The sequence below is a fragment of the Atractosteus spatula genome, chromosome 15 (genome assembly GCF_055471065.1).
Source record: "Atractosteus spatula isolate fAtrSpa1 chromosome 15, fAtrSpa1.hap1, whole genome shotgun sequence".
NCBI classification, from domain to species: Eukaryota; Metazoa; Chordata; class Actinopteri; order Semionotiformes; family Lepisosteidae; genus Atractosteus; species Atractosteus spatula.
In genome coordinates, this window is record NC_142720.1 from 20,559,907 (window position 1) to 20,580,711 (window position 20,805).

Below are 20,805 nucleotides of genomic sequence, written 5' to 3' on the forward strand. Positions count from 1 at the left end.
AAGAGGAATTAATGTCCTTTTACATAGTCCTGCTTTATAGTGTTCCCAAAACCATAATTCATAACAACATTTTTTTGCTCTTAAGAAAGACTGTAATAAGGTACATTGTATATGTGCCTTGTACAGAGCCTTTGCTCATTTGCTTTTTTGAAATCCCCTAGTTTTTTGCTGTATTGTACAATATGTATTTTTTAGTGATCCAATGATTTTTGATTATAGAATACTTGTGCCTGTCTTAATTTATTTTTCCTGATGAGTAATTAACTCTTACTATTTTACAATAAATTGAAGTTGAGACGTTTAAATTTAAAATAACTTCCTAAGGAAGCAAATGCCTACACCTTCTGTTAAAACCCCCCCAAAAAGTTTGCTTTGCTAGTCTTCTTTGGCATGTTTTAACTTCGATTACCTCAGCTGCAACAATTCATTTACCAAAAAAGAAAATCTTTCATGTTTCTAGGAGCACTGATCTCTTCACTGTGTTAGGTCCAGCGGGACTCGTCTGGTTTATGTTTGTATAGTGTGATGTTTTAGCTAGAATTGCTGTCTTCAGCAGGTTCCTCAATGGTTTGAATATCTAACGGAGTCTAATGGGCTCTTCCTCAGGGAATGCAGGACGGAACAGATTACGCATGCTTTTATGTGTTTTTTTTATCATTGCTTGACAGTTGACATCCTTTGTCACAGTTGAAAGTTAAATTACGGTTGGGGAAAAATGCCTGTAATTTTCATTTTTGTGTAATTACTCAAGTGGAAGGCTTGAATTTCTCTTGTGTAAACATTCTACTGTATAAATTCTAAAATGAAATAACCCCCCTCTTTCAATTCCCTCAATCTCCTAGTTGATCTGCACTTTCTTATAATAGTTTTCCAGCTGAACTCCGTTGGTCTTCCCATGTTTGGATAGCCTAGCTCAATGACTCAGGGGCATACTTTGAGTGCTACTAGAGTGTTTTTTTTTACTTTTATTTCTTGATTCATTTTTCTCTCTCAAGAAATAACTTACCAGATCTGACATGTTTTCCTTCGTCTGCTCAGTCTGTACACGATAAATAATCATTTGGACAGAGTTGCAGAAGGTTCCTCCATCTTGCCCCACTGTGGAAGTCTGCTTGTCCTGGCTGAGATGCATATGCAGTACGTACACGTCCCTCAGTGTGCCCAAGCTACTTCAGTTTAGGTTCCTCAGTCTTGCTACGTTGGCGAAAGAGTGACTACTATTGATGTGTGACACTTTGGTTAGAGGAAAAAAAGGCTCTTGTAATCTCTGATGAAAGATTCATAATGCTTTTAATGGATGAGTTGAATTGTCCGGGCCAGTATGCTCAATATCGAAAATGGTCGCTAACATTATTGTGGCTATGAGCCTCTTTTCTTTCACTTTTTACTGTTTCTTTTCTCCTCTTTTTAATCTAATTACTTTGGCCTTCGTTGACTGTCTTCTAATTAAAACATTCAGAGATAATTGTTTGCTTAAAGAAGGAAAAACAATGAATGTAAACCTGCACAATGCAAAATGTCTACAGTTTGTGCACAACAATGTATACACACATGTAAAAAGCATTTACTATTTGTTACCAGAAGTGTTCTTTTTTTTACTGCAAGAACTCGTTCTCTGAAAAGGGCAGACTGTTTCCACGGTGAACACTAATTTAGACAGTTGTGCATTTCTCACACACAGTTCTACCACACCAGAGGCTAAGGATGTTTCCCTTTCAGAGAAAGTGTAGGAAAACCTGAAATACTGCACACCAGGGAACCATGCACAAATCTGTGCAAACTGACAGGCCCGACAGATTTTAGGCTTCTAAAAGCTCAACAAGATCTATTCTAAAGCCGAGCATTTCAAAATCCAAAAGTATCACGAACCCGTGAATCTTTTATGAACTTCTGCCTTTGTACTCGTGGGGAGTCATACAAGCAACGCGTATGTCTTGCAAAACGCAAACACAAACAGAAGGTTGTGAGGTCTACGGCTCTCAGCAACTGCACTGCAGGTCTGTGTCTGTTCCTGAACTGAAGGCACACAGATTGATTGACAGCTTCCACTTTCTAGTGGAGCAAATCTGTTGACCTGTGAGAGACTGTTGATTAAAACATTCACCTGTTAACTGTATAAAGAGCTCAGCAGCTTTAACTGTCTAATTTAATTATGGTTTGCTTATTCAACCGTGCGATGTACATCACGTCTACTCTGACCTCAGTCAAAGCTAATTCATCAACAGAATGACTTGTCTTTAATACAAACTTTCAAAAATCTTCTCATTAATTTCCCTGGTGAAACATATCACACATGTCAAGAATGAAACTATTAACGCCACTGATACGAGGAAAGGGGGAGGAGCGATATTATAAAGGAATAATCACACACGGTATGCTTTAGCCATTTTGTTTTAGGAATAAAAAAAGTAACTTTTAGATTTATAGGTGTGTAGAAAGCAACAAATACGGCTAATGAAGAGGAACACCTGACAATGAATCAATAAAATTTGATTGGTATGGATTAGGTACTACTACACTTCCTCTTAGATGCTCGTGTTTTCCTGGAGTATTTTGTGTGTATTCTGTTGTTCCTCTTAGTGTTATTAATGTATTATTAATAACACTAAGACTGTATTATTGTCTGCATTCTATGAGCTTGTCCCAGCATTTCTACAATGAACTATGCCTGTGTAAGCTGTCGTACAGTAAGTGCACAGAACAGGGCACCTATTCCTCTCCATCTAGGAGAAGCAACTACTGCAGTTTCCGTTCTGAGCTGTTTCCGTTCTCCGTTGTTTTATGTGCAAAGAGAGTGCTAATGACTGTGACAGGGTCTGTGTCTCAAACGAGGTTGCTTGTTGTGGGACTGGGGATGGGGAGGAAGGGACATTAGGGGAATGGTGCATTGTGTCAATGTTGGCCAATGTAAAGGTCACCCATGTAACTTACATTTCAATCCCATAAGATTTTTATAAAACCTACAAAGGACTCCTTGAGCATCACATTGCTGACTGCTCACTCGTCTTCTAGCAGACCAGTAACCCCGCCCCCCCCCCCCCCTTCCCTTAAGACGTACACTTGGAAAACAGTTTCCATGTGGGAACATGCAGGCATATATGAGCTGGGCTGTCTGGTTGAGCTGCTTATGCTTCTGTGGCATCTTCTGAGGTGCAGCTCAACTAGGAAGCAGTTACTATCGTTCTACTCCCCTTGCCTGAGCTTTTTCAAATCTAGGCTCAAAACGTATTTTTAGAAGGGTTTTTATTTATCCGGTCCCCTGGTTGCCCCTTTGCCTTTCTTCTGTATTCCGAACCCCCATCTACTCTCTCCTCTCACTGTGTATATTTTTTTTGAGAAGCCGCTACATAAAAATAAAGTTATTATTATAAATTACTTCTGAGGTCAGACAGGACTCACCACTGACCTAAAAAGCAAATTACTTCTAAGCTCTTATGGGATTCTGGCAAGATTAACATTTTACTAACAAATCCTCATTAGCCTTTACACTGTTATGCATTATGGATACATTCATGAACCTCAGCATTGCTTTTCTTCCACTGATTTCAGTTGTCAAGATCCAGGATTATTGAACATATTTTTAACAGTTTTTCAAGGGTATCATGTTGTCTTAGACTTAGAGACACAAGAGAATGACATAATAAAAATGGAAATGGCCATTTTTGTAAACTCCTCATCCTGTCTGACAAGATTTCTTGTCACCTAGGCAGGGTGACATGGTTTAACCCTTCCCTTTTCTGTCCATTCATTTGTTTCTGGTTTACCGTGCCCTGTGTCTGAGTGCTTACATCTCATTAACCCTGTAGTCTTTGCTTCCTGTAGCAAAATTAGTCAATTTGTTTCCAGAATACACTAGCTGTGAACAGCACACTGGTAAAAATAAAGACCACAAAAGCCACCCGGAATCTAGTTTGCACAGTGGCTGATGTTTAAGAAATCTGATGCCTCACAGACATTAGTTTTAGCCAAAAAAGGAGACTATGAGCTGGCATATTCAAGGAAACTATAACAGAAAGTTATTTATTTAATTGGTTTATTATACATTTAAATGTATTTAATTCCCTTTGTAAGGGAATTAGCCAATCCAAGTGATCATCATGCCAGAGTTGTTAAAATCTTTGGTTTGTTTGTGACTAGCTACAGTATATTACTTACAAATCTAGACGTTTTGAGAGCTCATGAGAACTTTGTTTATTCCCAGTCTGGAATAGGGAATTCCTGTAAATGTTGTACCACAAATGGTATTTTGCTTTCCCTCTGGATACAAAGAATGTTTTATAATTAAAAATGTAAATGTGTTGCAAAATGTATTGAGTCTTTGTGAGGTGAAAGGCTGTCCTGTCTTTTTTGTCTCCCCGTGGCTGTGTGGCATAGTCAAGTAATTAGTTTAAGGCCTCTATTGTAAAGGTATTTACTTGCTATTTGTTTAAATTTCTCCTTCCCCAGTAATAGTTGTGGAACATTCATGGTTTCTGATATAATACCCCTGCCCTATTCTTAGCTACTGAGAAATAAGTTAATTCTTCTCTAGAGCTAATATGCCAAACCTTACTCTGGCCTAATTTTAACTTTTGGGACTGTTATGGATATTTAAGCTAAAAATGATAATGCAGTTGCAGATTTGTAGGACTGTAAACTAAAAAAATTGAACAGTGAAGAATTATACCATGTATTTTTTCTTATTAAACTTTTGTTTTTTTACATTATATTTTTTTATGAAATTGTATATGTATAACGTCCTAATATGATGTATGTCTTTAGATGTAGCCTTGCAAGTGACAAATATGGCCATATCTACTTTAATCACTATTAATAGATTTTCAGAAAAAAGCACAAGATCTGAAACTTTGAATGAGTAAAATGAAACCACAGTATAAACTCCTGCTGTCTGAGTTGGCCCTTTTTAACAGAGGACAATTCCGCACATGTTGTAAGCGTTTGGTCCTTCCTTTCTGCTAACCGCGGGAGTTCACTGGCTGCAGTTTCTTTGATTTCTGCCAAAAACAAAAGTGTCTGGTAAGGGCCGAGTAAAATCCTTGGGACTGATGAAAGACTAGACAAAAAAAAGATCTCGTCCTGCTTGGAATTTCTCAAATTTCTCAGATTTTCAGTCCCGTTAACAGTTTGGAAAGGCAGCCAGGACTGTGCCTCGGGTTCGGGCCTGTGGAGTCTGTCGTGCCCAAACGGGGGCATCGCACATGTCCAGCTCAGGGAGGGACGTGCTGCCAGGCAGGTGAACAGCAGGTGCACTTCCCTGACCGGAGCAGCTGGAGTCGGTCTTTATTGCTCCCACCTGCTCTACACAGGGAGCTGTTCGAACACCGTGAGTCACACTGTATTTACGGCCTGAGTGGTGGGCCACAATGATCTTTCATGTCAGACATCTAATGCTGTAACCTTTGTGACGTGCTCAGAAAACATTTGGTAAAAAGGCGAAACTGTTAATCTGACTAATGATCAAAGCCCTGTTCTAATACTTTAACATTTTTTTAGCGTTTTACTGGTGAGGAATGACTCACATTTCTGGATTTAGTTGCACACTTTGGCTGGATTTCCTCACTGAGGCAGTCCTCTTAATGTAGCTGACATTTTTTAGCTGATTGGACATATTACTCTCAGGCTGCAGCCCTGTCTCGTTTTTTCTCCTCGTGTGCTCTGTTGAACCTTGATGTCTGCTTCTCATGGAACAACGACATCGAAGGTGCTGCTTGCAAAGTTAAAGGAGACTTGATGTTGGTTTTTCTTATTCTGCGTTAAGCATCGTGCGATGACAAGAGCCTCTGTGAGACGAATCAGAAAAAAATAAAAATTGAAGTCTGAGCTCTTGGGTGAAAATGTGTTGACTTCAACATGGGGCCTTTAGAATAAAATAAAAAAAAATAACCATACAGTATGTGACGCCCCGAAAGCCGATGTTTGTTTCTGAAGAAGTTATGGGTAGGATTGCTGAAACACTTTGTTTCTGATCAATGAGAATATTTCTGTTGCTTTTCCTGTGTCCTGTGCAGTTTATCACACATACACTAAAGGAGACACGATTGGCCTTGATGGCTAGGATTTAAGGACAGTGTTCACTGTGCCGACTGCTTTGCTTCCACGCTGAGAGCCTGGTGGTGTCTCTTGCCTTTTAGACTCTGGTAGATCACTTTGAAGAGAAGAAGACTCCCGTGGTGGAACGTCTGAAGATGTTCTACTGCAGCCAGGTGCCTCCACGGTGGGCCCTCCAGGTACCTCCTCTCACTGCGCCGCCTTTATCATCACTGGTCCAGACAGTACTCCACATGCAGACACCATCTGAAGGTCTTTCCTTTCATGGGTTTAAATATTAGAGGTTGAAGGATTGCATTTGCCTGGGGATTGGAATAGGGCCTGTAAGTAGTTAAAATTCCTTATCTGTACAATAAACCAGAGCTCAGAGGAAATCTGGAAATACCCAGCTATCAAGTATTGCGAGGAATAAGGCAATTTGGCTTTTTTCTGGACTAGGAGAACACATTCAGTCAACTTACTTAATAGAAAGTCTGCTCTGGATTGCCTCTTTAATATCGATATTTTGTCCTGATTGAAACAGGGTATTTGTCTTCCTTTTCAAAGATAACAAAGATATAATTTTCCTGAGGATTTATGTAAAGCCGGTTAATGTTTACAAACAGCAGCAGCTCTCATTTTTTCTGGGGGATTTGTGTATGTGATCTCTTACCCCAGACATCTTTATCTTTTTTTTTCCAGGAGTATTGAGAAAGCGCAGCATGTGTGCTGAAATATATTACTGCATCTGGGCTTTTTTCACTCATTTAGTCAGGAACTCCAAGCTCATTTAAGTAGTCCTTATTAATTTTATGAACCTGCCTAACACTGATAAAGTAGGGTCAAAACCTGCAATTTTCTTCCAATATACTGTGTGATGATGGCTGGAGGAATAATTCAATGAAAAGTGACTGAAAAGCAGTCAAATGATGCTGTTAATAGCCAAGGGCTGCTGGGAGGTTTCTTTGTTTAGAATTAATTTCCGTAGATCTTCCCTTTTGGTTTAATTGATCTGAGATGATTTTCATGCGCCTGGAGTGTTTATTGTTTAATGAAGCTGGTTGCAAGAAAATTCTGAATGAACATCCTGTGCAGTCTGTGCTTTGTGTGAGGTGTGAGTCCTGTCAACTATATTTTCTGATATTTTATTACTGCCTTCGAAATGAAAGAAAAATACGGTACACTGACCTATATGTTTCAGAAGTACAGTACAAGGTAAGTATGCAGACTTCCTGGAGCCTCCATACAAAACACTTACAGTATCACCGAGAAAAAAAGAGAAGCAGACATTTTCCATTTTATCACACTCATAAAGTCTACAGGGAAATTTAACAGGCACACTGGGCTCTTGTACTGTATGGTAGGTGGGTCCAGTCCCTTAAACTAGGTAATAATTACTGTGTGCTATTGATGTATTCATGTTCGTTTTCATTTTACGTGTTAAGCTACAATTAGAGCTTGGCTTACACTTAAGATTTGTCTTGTCTTTTAGATTTGTTTTTGATTAATGGAACCAAAATGTATCCATTTAACTGTTCCCATAGTCTGGTTCTTTTCCGCTTTTAAATTTCCAGGAATTGCATTTTTTACGGACTTTCTAAAAGTCAAAAGTCTTCAGATTGTCAGCCGGGTGGAGGTACTGTTGTGGGGAAGCTAAGCATATGGTATATCACTGGATCAAGAGAAATCTTCACTTGGCTCTTGCCATTCAGGGTGAAGGTGTTGGCGAAGTCATTCTAGAGTGTTGTAGTGTCGGTGCCTAAAGGTCTTGAGGCCACAGCCTTTGAAAGGAGTTGAATTCAGTGCACTGGGATCATGGCTGAAGTAGATGGGGGTGGGAGGGATGTTGTTTATCGTTTCCATTTTCACGAAGTGTAAACGGGTGTCTTAATGCGTTGCAATTAAAAACCGTCCTGAATGAATTTCTGTCAATTCATGCTGAAAAAACAACCTTTGTTTTCTCAATTTTTCATCCATAAGCCCTTTTCTGTGTTTTTCCTCTGATTCTCTTGCTGTATGGTGCGTGCTGTCGCAAAACAGTGGCCCTAAAGCAAAAGGCCATCGTTGTGTTGGGCAGAATGCAGGTGCGGATGTCACCTGTGACTGAAGGCCAGTGTTGAATTACTCGGCGGGTGTGAATGGGGCGTTCTCAAGCGGCGCGCGCTCTTGTGTTTGCGTTCTTACCTCTGCTGAGCGGCTCTCCTGTGACGTCGTCCACAGCGGCAGCTCGCCAGCCTGCTGACCGACCTGGGCTGCACCAGCTCCGCCCTGCAGCTGTACGAGACGCTGGAGATGTGGGAGGACGCAGTGGTCTGCTATGAAAGGCTGGGCCAGCACAGCAAGGTGAGAGGGTGCAAGGCAGCCGATCAGGGACCCGTTTTGAAAAGTGGGGGTTGAGATTATTGCACAAGCCATGTGGTTTTGCTACGTGGCCAAAAACCTGTCTTGGTTGCATTTTTAACTACCTATCCAACAAGATGATTATTTCAATCTGAAGTCGATCTTCACCACGATGGAAAGTACAGAGCTTCCAGTCTTTCTACTGCTTTTCTGCAAGGGCTAAGTAAAATAATTAAGCAGATTGGCCTTGTGGATTCTTACAAAACTATACATTAATTGGGCTGTTGGAGATCCTTTTTTGTAGCAGTGAGAGATTATTTTTAGGAAACACGGACAGCCTGGTGATGGCTGTGATCACCAGACCAGTGTGTGCGTCTGCTGTTTAAGAGCTGCTGACCCTGTCGTTGTGATACTGTGGACGTTTTTCCAGCAGTACCAATGGATTCTTTGCAAAGCAGGTCTGAGTCATGAAAGGTGCAGGCTATGGAGTGTGGGTAATGATTTCTGATTCGCAATCTAGATGGATCAGCTTTTTCCAGGCGGCAGCCTCATGCCTCTAAGCCAGTTGCACACTGCTGGTCATTGAAATGATCTCGCTCGTGTGCCTCTGGGGTTTCACTAAGCCTGCCAGGGATAGGGCTGTACAGATGACTGATGACACGGGGTGGGAGGATTGTGATTGTTGACTCTTGTTCTTTTGCGGAATAAACTTCCAACACCGAAGGGCTGTAGGAAAATTTTACTTTCCCAAACTCTGCTGTGAGTCAGCCATGATTTATTCATGTGCTGTATGTATTTGTTTGTCAGGCAGAGTTTGCTTTCCATTCATTGACAGTTCTGTGCTTGTGTGAGATGTATGTAAACGTCCTGTCAGTTTGTTGTCCGTGTCTTCCATTGCTTTCTTCTTTCCGTTACTCACTAGCAGTCAAAGATAATGACCACAGAATATAGTCATAGCCACCCTCCTGTCTTTTTCTATTCTTTCTGCTACACTTGCTCCTCCTGTGTATATGTAAAATTTATCTGTATGGAAGGCATTGTCCTCATTTCTCTGGCATTTTAACCCCTTTCTGTGCTTGCTGTTTCCTTTACCTTTGGGGCATATCTGAAAGGAATCAAGCTTTTTACCTTTAGTATCCACTTTAATTTTTTTCAATCGTGTCCTATCACTGTGGAATGGGTATCATCTGTAGAACTCGGCAGCACTGTATCAGTTCTTTGGGAGCTGCAGTGATTCTTAAAATTAATTAGCTGCCTGCGGTGTTCCAGAAACAGAGATTTCTACTTCTACCACAGGATATATGACACCGAAAGAAAATACATCTTTATAAAAGAGTCAGAGATACTTTTGCTGCATTTTGTGAGTGTTTGCTCCTTCTCTAGAAATATACCCATGTTTACCCAGGTGCAAGTGGTGTGTTTTCCAATATTTATTGACAGAAGAGAACCAAAAACCCAGGAAAAAGTGCTGTGTTGTTGCAAAATAACCCAGGCCTGAATTCACTCTGGCTTTGTCTCCTGTAGACACAGCACAGCGCATGAACCGCCCAGCATGACTTTACTTAGCCAGATGTCTTCTTATCGTGGCGTGGCCCTGCACAGTTTCCTTACGGCCACCAGCCCTGGCTCACTTTGTTCTGGGTCACTATTTCCATGGCTGACATGTGTCTTTTAAGAGTCCAGCCGAGGAAGTGTGGGTAACACTGCTTAGCGTGAGCCAATGACAGTATCGATAACAGCAGAAGGCGGGATTGTTAAGGAATTGGTAAGGGACACACCGGTGCATGTTTTGTATGTGGAGGCTCATCTACAATGCATGACTTACAGAAAATCATGCAAAAGGTCATGCATGGTATATGATGCTCCACACGCAAAACATGCATGGTTATCAAATAGCATTGCAGTGTGCTTCTGTTTATTTGCCAACAGGAAAAGACCCGCTCACTACAATATTGAAGCCCATGGGCCGACAGATTTCCCTGGTGGAGAAACTGTCAGGTCCTGGGGGTGCATGTTTATAGAAAGTTTCAACGTATTTTCTAAAAGTTTTGCTGTCTGATTTTGGAATGATATCAGCAAATTCAGCAAATGAACCGATAAAAAGGATTAACCTTCATTACACCAGTATCCTGCTTAATCTGGAACTGGAACAACATATCAGAACGCAGGTTTTTACTACATCTGGATTTGAAGACAATTGCTTACATGGTACACTTACAGTATAAATTCTCCTGACCATTTAAGAAACTTGTATAATTAGGAAGGGGTTCCATTCTATAAACATGCAGATGATGTGTGATAGGTTTTATAACATCTGGAATGTAGCCTATATGCGTAATCTTTGACAAATGGTGTGATATAAAGTTACAGTGATCAAGCACTATTGGTCACACTTTAAGTTTAGGTCTCCACTGTTAACTGCCTATAAACAATCTATTCATGTTATTAATGATGTTATAAACTCTTCCAATAAATAACTGCATCGTATAACTCAGCCTATGGCAATGATTGGGATTTTGTTACCAAGATGCAATTAATCCCCCTCAGAAGTTGGTTAATGGCACTTTTATGTCAGCTTACTAATATATTCCAGTACTGAAATGTTTGGAAATGGTCTTTGCAAAAAGTAATCTGAAGTGTTTCCATCAGCTTGTTCTTGAAGGCCAGTGTCCTGAATATAGCTGTACAAGCTTTTTTTACCGCAACACAAAGAGCTTTCTGAAGAGGCTGCAGGCACAGCAATGACTACCAGCAAGAAGGGGGGGGCTGACAGCAGGCATCCTAAATCAGACTGTTTTCAACAGGTCTTTGAGACCACCCCGAGTCTGAAAAGGTTAATCACTTAATCATATTGCTGCCGTGTTGCTGTGTCCTATAGATAGCACTCGAGCTCTGGGAGGATAAAGATATCCTCCAGTTGGCTGCTCAGTGTAGGATTGAATTAGAATCCTATGAGCTTTTGTGCTTTCCATTCAATTATAGCTCCCATTGGCTCCCAGTCTGATTGGGGTGGTGCATTGTATTTATTTGAACAAAACCTTGGTATGTTTCCAGCTAAGGCTCTGAGCTACATGAGATAACTGACATGCAGTATGGCTGTCTGAATGTTTATATTCTTGCAGTCTTTTACCCTCAGTGCACTGCCTCGTGTTCTGTTTTTGAAGGTATTTGTCACTGCAAGTACATACGTTTCTAGCTCTTTTATGCCCTGGAGGACATCAGGCCCTGTTACTAGGCTGTCTGTGTTGAGTACCTTTGTGTATGAGATCTTCGTTCTATCTTTTGTGAGGTTTTTTTTCTTCAAGCTGTGAATGAGTTAGCTTTCATAGCTACTTTATTTACAGCAGCAAATCGTGAAGCTTGCATTTTTAGGGTGAGTAAGAGTACAGTGCTGATGAAAAGTGGATTAACATCTGCCCATGTGCTGTGGCTTACCAAAGAGTAAATTTGTCCCTATTTTAAAAGGAGTTTCTTGCAACAGAATTATGAAGTAATTCTCTACATTATTGGCAGGTTTAGCAAAATCAACAAACACGTATGTGAAGGGGATGCAGTGATTCTCTGTTGGGTGTTGAATGGTGAAACCTCAGCTCCTTATTTAGGTGGAACCTACCAGCAGCCTTTTCCCAAGGTTATGGAACAATAACCACTGTCATTCTAAAAAGGCTGTTCAGTGTTTCAGAGCACATTTAATCAGGCCTCTCTAATTTCTCAAGAGATTCTGGTTGAGTGATTTTTGGCTCTTTCGGAACATATTAGGGAATCGCAGCAAATTGTTTCTTAATTGTAGTAAAGGCCTTATTATATACTGGTGTCAAGAGCATGTCAAGGATAATTGGGAAGCTTTTAGTGTGTGTGAGAGACAACTAATTTAATAATATCTTGGCCTTGATGTCACTGAGTTGCTATATTAATGACTGGATGTTACCTCTTAACCTGCTGTTGTTGTTGGCAGTGGACTTTCCCTCAGTCCTGTGCCAGAAAGCTCAATCCTCAGTGGTCGTTTATAAACCAATCTCTTCAGTCTGCGGGACCCCATCTGTCTGCTGGGCCTGGGGCTGGCCTTGGCACAGCTGTTCAGAGACAAAGTGAAGAACTCACGGTGGCCAATTTAATTTACTTGAAGATATGTAGTTTAACCCCTAGCAAGTGTAGGCAGAGTTTCTTATTTTAGTAGCTGGGTATTGATTTTTGACACACAACAGTATATCAGCTGTTGACAGGTTCTGCTGCACCGTATTTACTGGAGGTATTATTTTGGATTCTTGGAAGCTGTTCTGTTAGTTAACAGTTTTAGTGAGACAAAACTCTATGATGGCTGAGGGATTCTGGGATGGCTGATGGACTGAGAGCAGCTTTAGTTAGTTGTGTTGGAGGATCTCAGTCCAGCCCCAGGCCTGGGGCTGCTCTGAATGCCAGGAGTTTGTGTCCAGTGGCTTCGCAGGTGGGTCAGCTGCAGTCATTTCACATCTTGCTAGGACTAGGTTAGAATTCATCTGTGATCACAGAGAATGGTGATTTACCCCATATTCATTTTAAAAATAAACAGGAAAAGAGAATTGTGTATTAAGGAGAATATTTTAAAACTTCTAATAAAGGAACTGTTTCATCCCCCCAAAAATGTGAATGTTATATTTAAAGAATCTAGTTTTTCAGTGAAAAATGAGCATCGAAGACAAATTACCAGAGTAATTAGCTTTAATCACAGGATAATTATGAGATTTAAAATGCCACGGAGATGTTGATCCCTGGAGGTGGATAGATTCACCAAAAGTTCTGGGGGAAAGACATTTTTCCACATGAAAAAAAGTCATTTTTCACTCCAAGAAAAGACTGTGATGAGGATTGAAACACTCCTGATAGTTTTTAAAGAGCTGAGTCTAGAGCCTGATTGGGTTTTGCCTCTTTTAGTATCGGTTGGAGCAATAACAATAACTAGCAATAACTATTAGCATAGTTCTCTTCACTTTTAAAAAATCAATAAGAAATAGTCTTGTTCACAACCTATGCCAATGGAAATGTTTGATAGCTTCATCTGCAGTATAAAGAATCATTGTTCAATTTTATAAAAAAATCTCTAATCGAGCAGCCTACACAGACTGTCAGTCACTATCATTAGCAAAAGTGCTACTAGTTTTGTACTTGATTGGCTGCATGAAGTTTCGAAACTGACTGTGATGATGGAATCAAGTTGACCACAAACATAAATACTTGCTTTATTACTGAGTCCCACGTGTTTTCATGTGATTAACTGCTGGCTGATGGCAGGTGTGGATTAAAAAGGAAGGAACATACACTGCTCAATAACATACCCAAAACACACATGCATTCCTCCACAAATGTTTGTTTTGCATTACCTGTAAAGTCCTGAGCATGCGTGTATGTGTCTTGTGTTGCAGGAGACATACAACAACCGGATATGGATGCATCCATCCATTTTTTTAACTGCTTCTTCCGATTCGGAGTCACAGGGGAGCCAGTCTATCACAGGGCACAGACAGACACAAACACAGACATGCACACATTTGCACCATTGCCACATTCCCAAAAGCCTTTCACATATGATAACTGGCTGTATTTAACACCATTAACTATTCACAAATTAATAGAGGTTGAACTGAGTTTCTTCAACATGCACTTGTCAACAGATCCTTAAGATAAGTTTTTTTTCTGCTCAGGAATGTTGCAAGAATACATGTCCAGTACCACTGAAGGACGTCCTGCACACGTTCTGTGTGCACACAGTCCAAGGACTACGTGTATGAAACTCAGCCCAAGTCAAGCATTAGTGAAAAATCAGTTTAGTAATGTCCTCACTGCTTTGTGTAACATTAGTTCTTTTAATAGAAAGCCACTCAGAAACAAGTAAGTCTTCCACTGCCTTCTTGCTGAACTGCTCTTGTGTAACATTTGTATTTTAATGGCATGTGTACCAGTCAGAATTACACTAGCCAGTCCTAATCCAGTGGGGACATTCTGCAGTAGCTACTGGTGCTGTTCTGCGGGTTATATGAAGGCAAACCTGTTATTTCAACAAAGGCTTAAAGATTAAGTCACCACTGCATGTTTGGCTCCTGTCCATGACCACAAATGGGCAGGACCCTTAAGAGAACCTGGACGGGACTGAACTAAAAACTCTTCCGTAGTCCAACCAGGTGTTAGAGCCATAATTATCCACATAATCTTGCATTTCAGCTACTTATGTTTTGCTCAGCCCGAACGCGTTGCATTGTGTGGAGGTCTTTGACAGTGCGGTCCATTTTTCAGAGATTAGACCAAGCAGACTGAAAAGAATGATGCAAGCTGCTGGAGTGTTGTGGAAATAGGCAGACAGCTTCAGAACTGTGAGAAATAAATGAACCAGAGAAACGGATTAATAAAATCCTGATGCACTCAGGCGGTAACTGGAGCTCTGCATTCTTTATCTTACCGCCTGTGCAGCGTGCTTGTATTGACTGGTGGCGTCTGTAAGAGTTGATTTCATCTGGAGCAGAAGCCACGGTGCGCTCGATGCCTGTGCTTTTCCGGCCAGCGCCGGCGTTGTTTCCTGACCTGTCCCGTTTCCCGGTGCAGGCGGAGGAGATTCTGCGCAGGGAGCTGGAGAAGCGGGAGACCCCCTCGCTCTACTGCCTGCTGGGGGACGTGCTGCGGGAGCATCAGTACTACGACAAAGCCTGGGAGCTGTCGGGCGGCCGCAGCGCCCGCGCGCAGCGCTCCAAGGCCCTGCTGCACCTGCGCAGCAAGGAGTTCCAGCAGTGCATCGCCTGCTTCCACCACTCGCTCGGCATCAACGCCATGCAGGTACACCACCCCGGCGCGCAGGAGCCGAGCCATCTCGCAGGCCTCGGAAAGAAAACATTCCAGGGCAGCTCTCTGCTTTCAGCTCCATCTAAACCTGTCTAGCCCTTTTCACTGCCCCCTGCTTTTGTCAGTGGGCTAATAGCCATCTGACTCTCGGGAAGGTCAGGCCTAACCATGTTACTGAACAAAAGCAAGCTCACCCTCACAGACCTCCCTGACCTCTGGCTTAACCCGGCACCTGGAGATCGCTAGACGGAAGCCCGTTTCGCCGAACAATGGCTGGTTCACTGCCGCGTGTCAGAGGTGAAAGTGGTTTTAAAACGCCTTTAGAAAAGACGGCCTCCCCAAGCCTTCGGGCCAATGCAAAAAAAAAAATTTTACAGGTAAGCTTCCCGTTTCTACGAGCAAGCAGGGAGAAGCTTTGTGTTTTCTTTCTCCGTACGCCATGAGGTGGAAAGTGAAATCTGAGCACCTCCAAAGGGAGATCGTGCCTTTGAAATGCCCCCAGGTTGGTGGTGAAAGCTATTTGATATGGCCAAAGAGATTTCATCTGCACCCTGGCGGCTCTCCTGAAGTCGTCTCAAATGCAGCACAGCTCTCGCAGACGGGCTGCTGGGGGTGACAAATGGTGACCAAGTGTTTAAAAAACACACCTCTGAACAGGGAGGATGTGTGTGTGGGGGGGGGGAGGGTGACAGAGTTCCCATATTTTTTTTTCCCCTTTGAATGATTTCTGTTGTTCCTTGGATCAATACACTGCTACCAAACTGGCTAGATGTACTTAACGGTCTCCTCTCATTTGTAACTCTTCTTGTCTTTTCTTATCTCGTAATCTTCTTAGTGTTGATTCCTGGGGTATTTTTCTTACCAAAAGGCAAAGAAACAGAAAAACTGCTGCAGCTTCAAGTGTATCTTTACATGCAGTAAGCATTGGAAGCTTATTGGAAGCAAAAGAGATCTTAGCTCCTGAATGTTTTGGATAAAGACCAAAACATTCAAAGACCAAAAAAAGACCCTGGATTATTTAGACACTGTTGAAGGTCTGTTGAGGCAGAGGATATAATTTAACGATTGAACGGTCTACCTTTCAGTACACATTGGCTTGTTCAAAGGGATCTAAAGCTGTTTCTTTTTATCTGTGTGACAACTGCTTGTCAACCACATAGTGTTGTAACACTGAAGCAGGGTGACAGATCTGTATTTTTTAAATAATTCTTCTAATTCACACAAAAGCACCTGCTGGCGTCTTTTGTGGTAAACAGCTGACGGGGTTCTGTATCATGTGACACTTCATCATTGAGTAACTCCATTGGTCCTTTGAAAAATGGGGTCCATTTATTGCCTTTTTTGCCCTTATCTCTAATTTGGGAGGTGGGGGTTCTTTTCTAAATCCCTTCTGTTGTAGGTTACCCGGGTTTGTTTCTTTAGTTATGGGCTTTATTACTCATGCACTACTCATGCACTGCATTATAATTAGCACTGATACAATACAGTTGCACAATACAGTTCTCAGGGTATGTACGTTTTGTACCAGAAGTATTAGGAATTGTAAAACATTCAACAGGTTCATGTCACGGAGAATGGGGACACATCTGGAGCAGCTGCAGGTCGAGGTTCTGTGCTGCTGTCTGCGTCTGCAAGTATCTTGCTTTTTAGAGCCACACTAGGGTTTTGTGTTTGAAATGCTACTGCCAAATCTGAAGTGTTCACACGCAGACGGTGAGGCTGGTGGGGTTTGAAACAAACTGCATTATGATGTTTGAGCTGGAGCCAGCATTTCATCAGAAAACCATTTCATAGAAATGTCTCCAAGTCAAACTATAGAGGTGATTTTAAAAGGAAACAAATGACAGGAAAAGCCTATCGATAGTGCTTCGTTTTGGCATTTGAAAGGAAACATGAGCTCACTGCTGAACAATGTTCTCTTCCTCTTGCCTGCAGCTCGGTGTGTGGTTCTCTCTGGGATGTGCCTATATAGCTGTAGAAGGCTATGAAGGGGCTGCAAAGGCATTCCAGAGATGTGTTGGTCTGGAACCAGATGTAAGTAATGCATTTTTGTTTTTTCCTTCCCATGAGAATGCTTATCTCATGTGAATAACAGACCCATTTGACGCTGTGATAAATGCAGCCTTGCCCTGATTGCGGCGATCTAGCAAAATGTAATCTTAATACGAGGCACAGCCGTACCGACCTGAAACCAGCTCTCTGGGTTAACGGGGAACACAGTGGTGACAAGGGAGCAGTCTGTTGGTTCTGTTCTGTCTGGCTCGCTGTGCTCCAGACTCTGAGCAACCTCCCTTCCTTCAGATTCTGATACGGGGTCCAGTTCTGGAGCTGGCACTCCTTGCTCTCGATATGTTCTAGACGGTAATCCGTGGTAATAACAGCCATTAACATAAAAAGAAACAGTTTTGCCACGAACAAAGAAAGCTAATTTTTCCTTGTTTTTTCTGCCGGTAACCGGTTATTATAGACAAATAATTCATTCATTCATTTCCACATGTTATCCTCCACCACGGGCGCTGATAATTCCTGCCATGAGCCATGGTTTTATGTCTATTATTAACACTGGGGGAAGAAAAGCTGCCATCTGTTCTTATCGGGGCACAGCTGAAAACACAAACCAAGACAATAATAAATTTCATTTCTGTGCAGAAACAGAAGTCCCCAGTACCCTGCTAACATTCAGTGGCAAACAGATCTCTTCCTAATTACCTGTATCTGGATTCACAGCTTGCACGTATGGCAGATATGTTTAATTCTCGTAATGGTCTTTGCACATTTATCAATTTTTTTTTCTCACTTTTCCTTTTATGTTTCTTTGCTCTTACCCAGAACGCTGAAGCTTGGAATAACCTGTCCACAGCGTATATCCGTCTGAAGCAGAAGTGAGTATAGAGAAGAGAAACGTCCCCCCTAAATTTAATGTCATAGTTTATTCTTTCTCATTGCTGCTCACAAGTTATAATTACTCCTTACCATCTGTGGCTTGAATTAGGCCACACCAGCCTGCCGAGAAGGGAGACCAGTGATTGCCCTGAGTCATCTCGGCTGTCGGCCTCACACAGCTCCTCACAGAAACAGCTGTGCTGCTTTGCAATGTGCGACAGCTGACAGTATTAGTTTTGGAGCCTCAGACCGGAGTAGTTTTCAAAAGGGTGGAGCCAGTGTGTGAAAGGGGATCTCGGGGATTGGAATTGTATTATGAGCATCAGACACACACTATCTCTGTATTCCAGAGGAAAATAACTAGTATGAAGTGGCATTCAGTGAATTGATTTATTTTTCAACCCACAGACCTTACCTTTAGCATTACATTTACAAGACTATGTTCCTTGCATACCCAGGAAACATAACATAGTCTGATAAAATCCCCTTTTTTGTTTTTATTTCTTTTATGCTCTTTCCATGGACCCTTTATATTTAAATTGCATGTGATTTCTACATTGCTGCCAATGTAACTAGTAAATAAATTGACTCCTGTAAAGGCTTAGGACCTTGGATCATGCTTGCATGCAAGAGATCTTCTATGCCTCGTTTGTTAAGTATTTGGAATACCTTCTGAGTAAGTAAAATTACTTATGAAATTCCTCCTGAAGACTGAGACCTTATATCTCCTTACATCTACCATCCACCTTTAAAATCTAAGTTCTATTTTGTTGTTTTCCCAGAAACAATAATGAGAAATATGTATTCAGTTGATTCTCTGTTGTATTGCTGTCACAGAACCAAGGCGTTCAGGACACTTCAGGAAGCTCTCAAGTGTAATTATGAGCACTGGCAAATTTGGGAGAACTACATCACCACATGTATTGATGTGGGGGAGTTTGCAGAAGCCATTAAAGCATACCACAGGCTGCTGGACCTGAGAGAGAAGTACAAGGATGTACAGGTGATGCCATGTCTGTTTTTTTCTGCTTTTGTTGACTATTTAGTGGTACTACACAATGATGCTGATTGTTCAAATGCAAGGAGCTCCACAAAAGCATATGCTTATTTTTAAATTGTCTGTATAAATCTCAGTCAATAGAATGCTCAAAGAAATGGGACACTTGAGTGTACAAAGAGCTTACAGTCATGTTTTCACAAAATAATTGGTTATTTAAATAAAGCTCAGTGGTCAGACTCAGCCCCACTTTAAAGCTACAGAGCGAGCTGGCGTTTGCCATGGCACCCAACCTCCCACCTGTCACTCAGCACTGGTTCCCATGGAAACGCCTGCCGACAGGAGAGCTGCATCACCTGCAAGCAATGTACCTCCACATCTGCATCAGGTGGTGCAGAATACTTAAGGACTGTTCTGACGCTGCTCGGGGCTCTGTTGTAGAGTTTCAAGTCCTATTTTCTGGCTTTGCCTCATTTCTGTTTCCCTACTGTCACCTTGCTTGGACTCCTGACCGTAGCTATGTTTTCAGCTTTGTTGCTTGATTCCCCCTTGGCTTGTTTATTCTCTGTTTACTTGCTGTGACAGTGCGTGGGTTACTGTGATTGGTGGTGACTAGCCGACTTGGGAGCGGAACTTTTTCTCCAGTATTTCACATTGCACAACATAGTCTTCTGGATTTGCCCTTTGCTGTGAACTGTGCTCTACTGAGTTTCCTGGATCTGACCCTTGCTTTGCCCCGACCACACACCCCCTGGACTTGGCCTTTGTGCTTTGGACTGTGCTTGTGTCTCACCGCCGACTTCGACAGACCTGAACTGTGATCCCTGCCTGCTGCTCTGCCATCTGTGCCTGAGTGCACAGCTCTGCTGCATCTTTCAGTCCCTGGCTGGCGGCAGCACCACACTGCCTGTGTGCTCGGCTTCGGCCTGCAGCTTGTCTCTCGGCATGCGCGCACCACAGCTTAGCTTTCCCAGACCCCACACTGCCACCCAGTTTCCCGCCCAGCGTGGGTCCGTCCTACGTCAGCAGCGGGATCTGACAGTAGCCAAATAATAACTCAGGGTAGCAGCGTGGACTGCAGGGGCTAGGATTCGTGATCAGAGGGTCTTGGTTTCAAATCCCCGTCGGCAGCTGTTGTATCCTTCGCTGAACACTGGTGCGAGGGAGAAGGGAGGAAAGAGTGTCGGTGCATTCTGTTCAGTACATGTGATCGCATAATCACAGCAGGACGAGCGTTTTTACTGCGCTCTTGAAAGATAATTCTTGAGCGAAACACCCACGGTTCTGTATCAACATAAAGTTGAAAAAATTCCCAGCGCAAGCAAGAAAGTGGTGATGGAGGGGGAAGGAGCCTTCTGGAAGACTTGAGAAAAACATCACAGGGCGGAGAAGAAGAGAAACATCTAAAAGACACTAAACCTGTTTTAACCTTTTTTCCAAAAAGAAAATCAACTTCTTCAGACCACTCTAACCAACTTCTCACCACCACCGCAAAGCAATACCTATACCTTAAGTAAGGATAATAACATTTTTAATATTTTTAGACTATTTTCATATTCTAGTATATACTTTCCATAAAATATGAATAATGTTCTATGCTATTTGCATTCTAGAAATATGCAAGCGATCAGAATTGTATACATTTTAACACACGATTTAACGGTAGAAATTGTCCTATGAAGACATAAGGAAAATGTAGTTGCTGCACAGCAAAACTGTGAATCAAATCAATTTTCCTATCGGTACACAGC

The 20,805-nt window shown here is 42.0% G+C and overlaps 1 protein-coding gene across 2 annotated transcripts in view; it reads left to right on the top strand.

The window, feature by feature from the left end:
- Nucleotides 1-20,805, top strand: part of ttc27 (tetratricopeptide repeat domain 27) — a 75,344-nt gene that overhangs the window by 46,061 nt on the left and 8,478 nt on the right. The window contains exons 11-16 of one of the 2 annotated variants that reach the window (XM_088933915.1): nt 6,132-6,227; nt 8,248-8,370; nt 14,941-15,168; nt 17,110-17,208; nt 18,004-18,056; nt 18,895-19,060. In XM_088933915.1, the coding sequence (XP_088790041.1) occupies nt 6,132-6,227; nt 8,248-8,370; nt 14,941-15,168; nt 17,110-17,208; nt 18,004-18,056; nt 18,895-19,060 (765 nt within the window). The remainder of the gene's footprint in view (nt 1-6,131; nt 6,228-8,247; nt 8,371-14,940; nt 15,169-17,109; nt 17,209-18,003; nt 18,057-18,894; nt 19,061-20,805) is intronic. The other variant, XM_088933916.1, reaches the window with a different exon arrangement.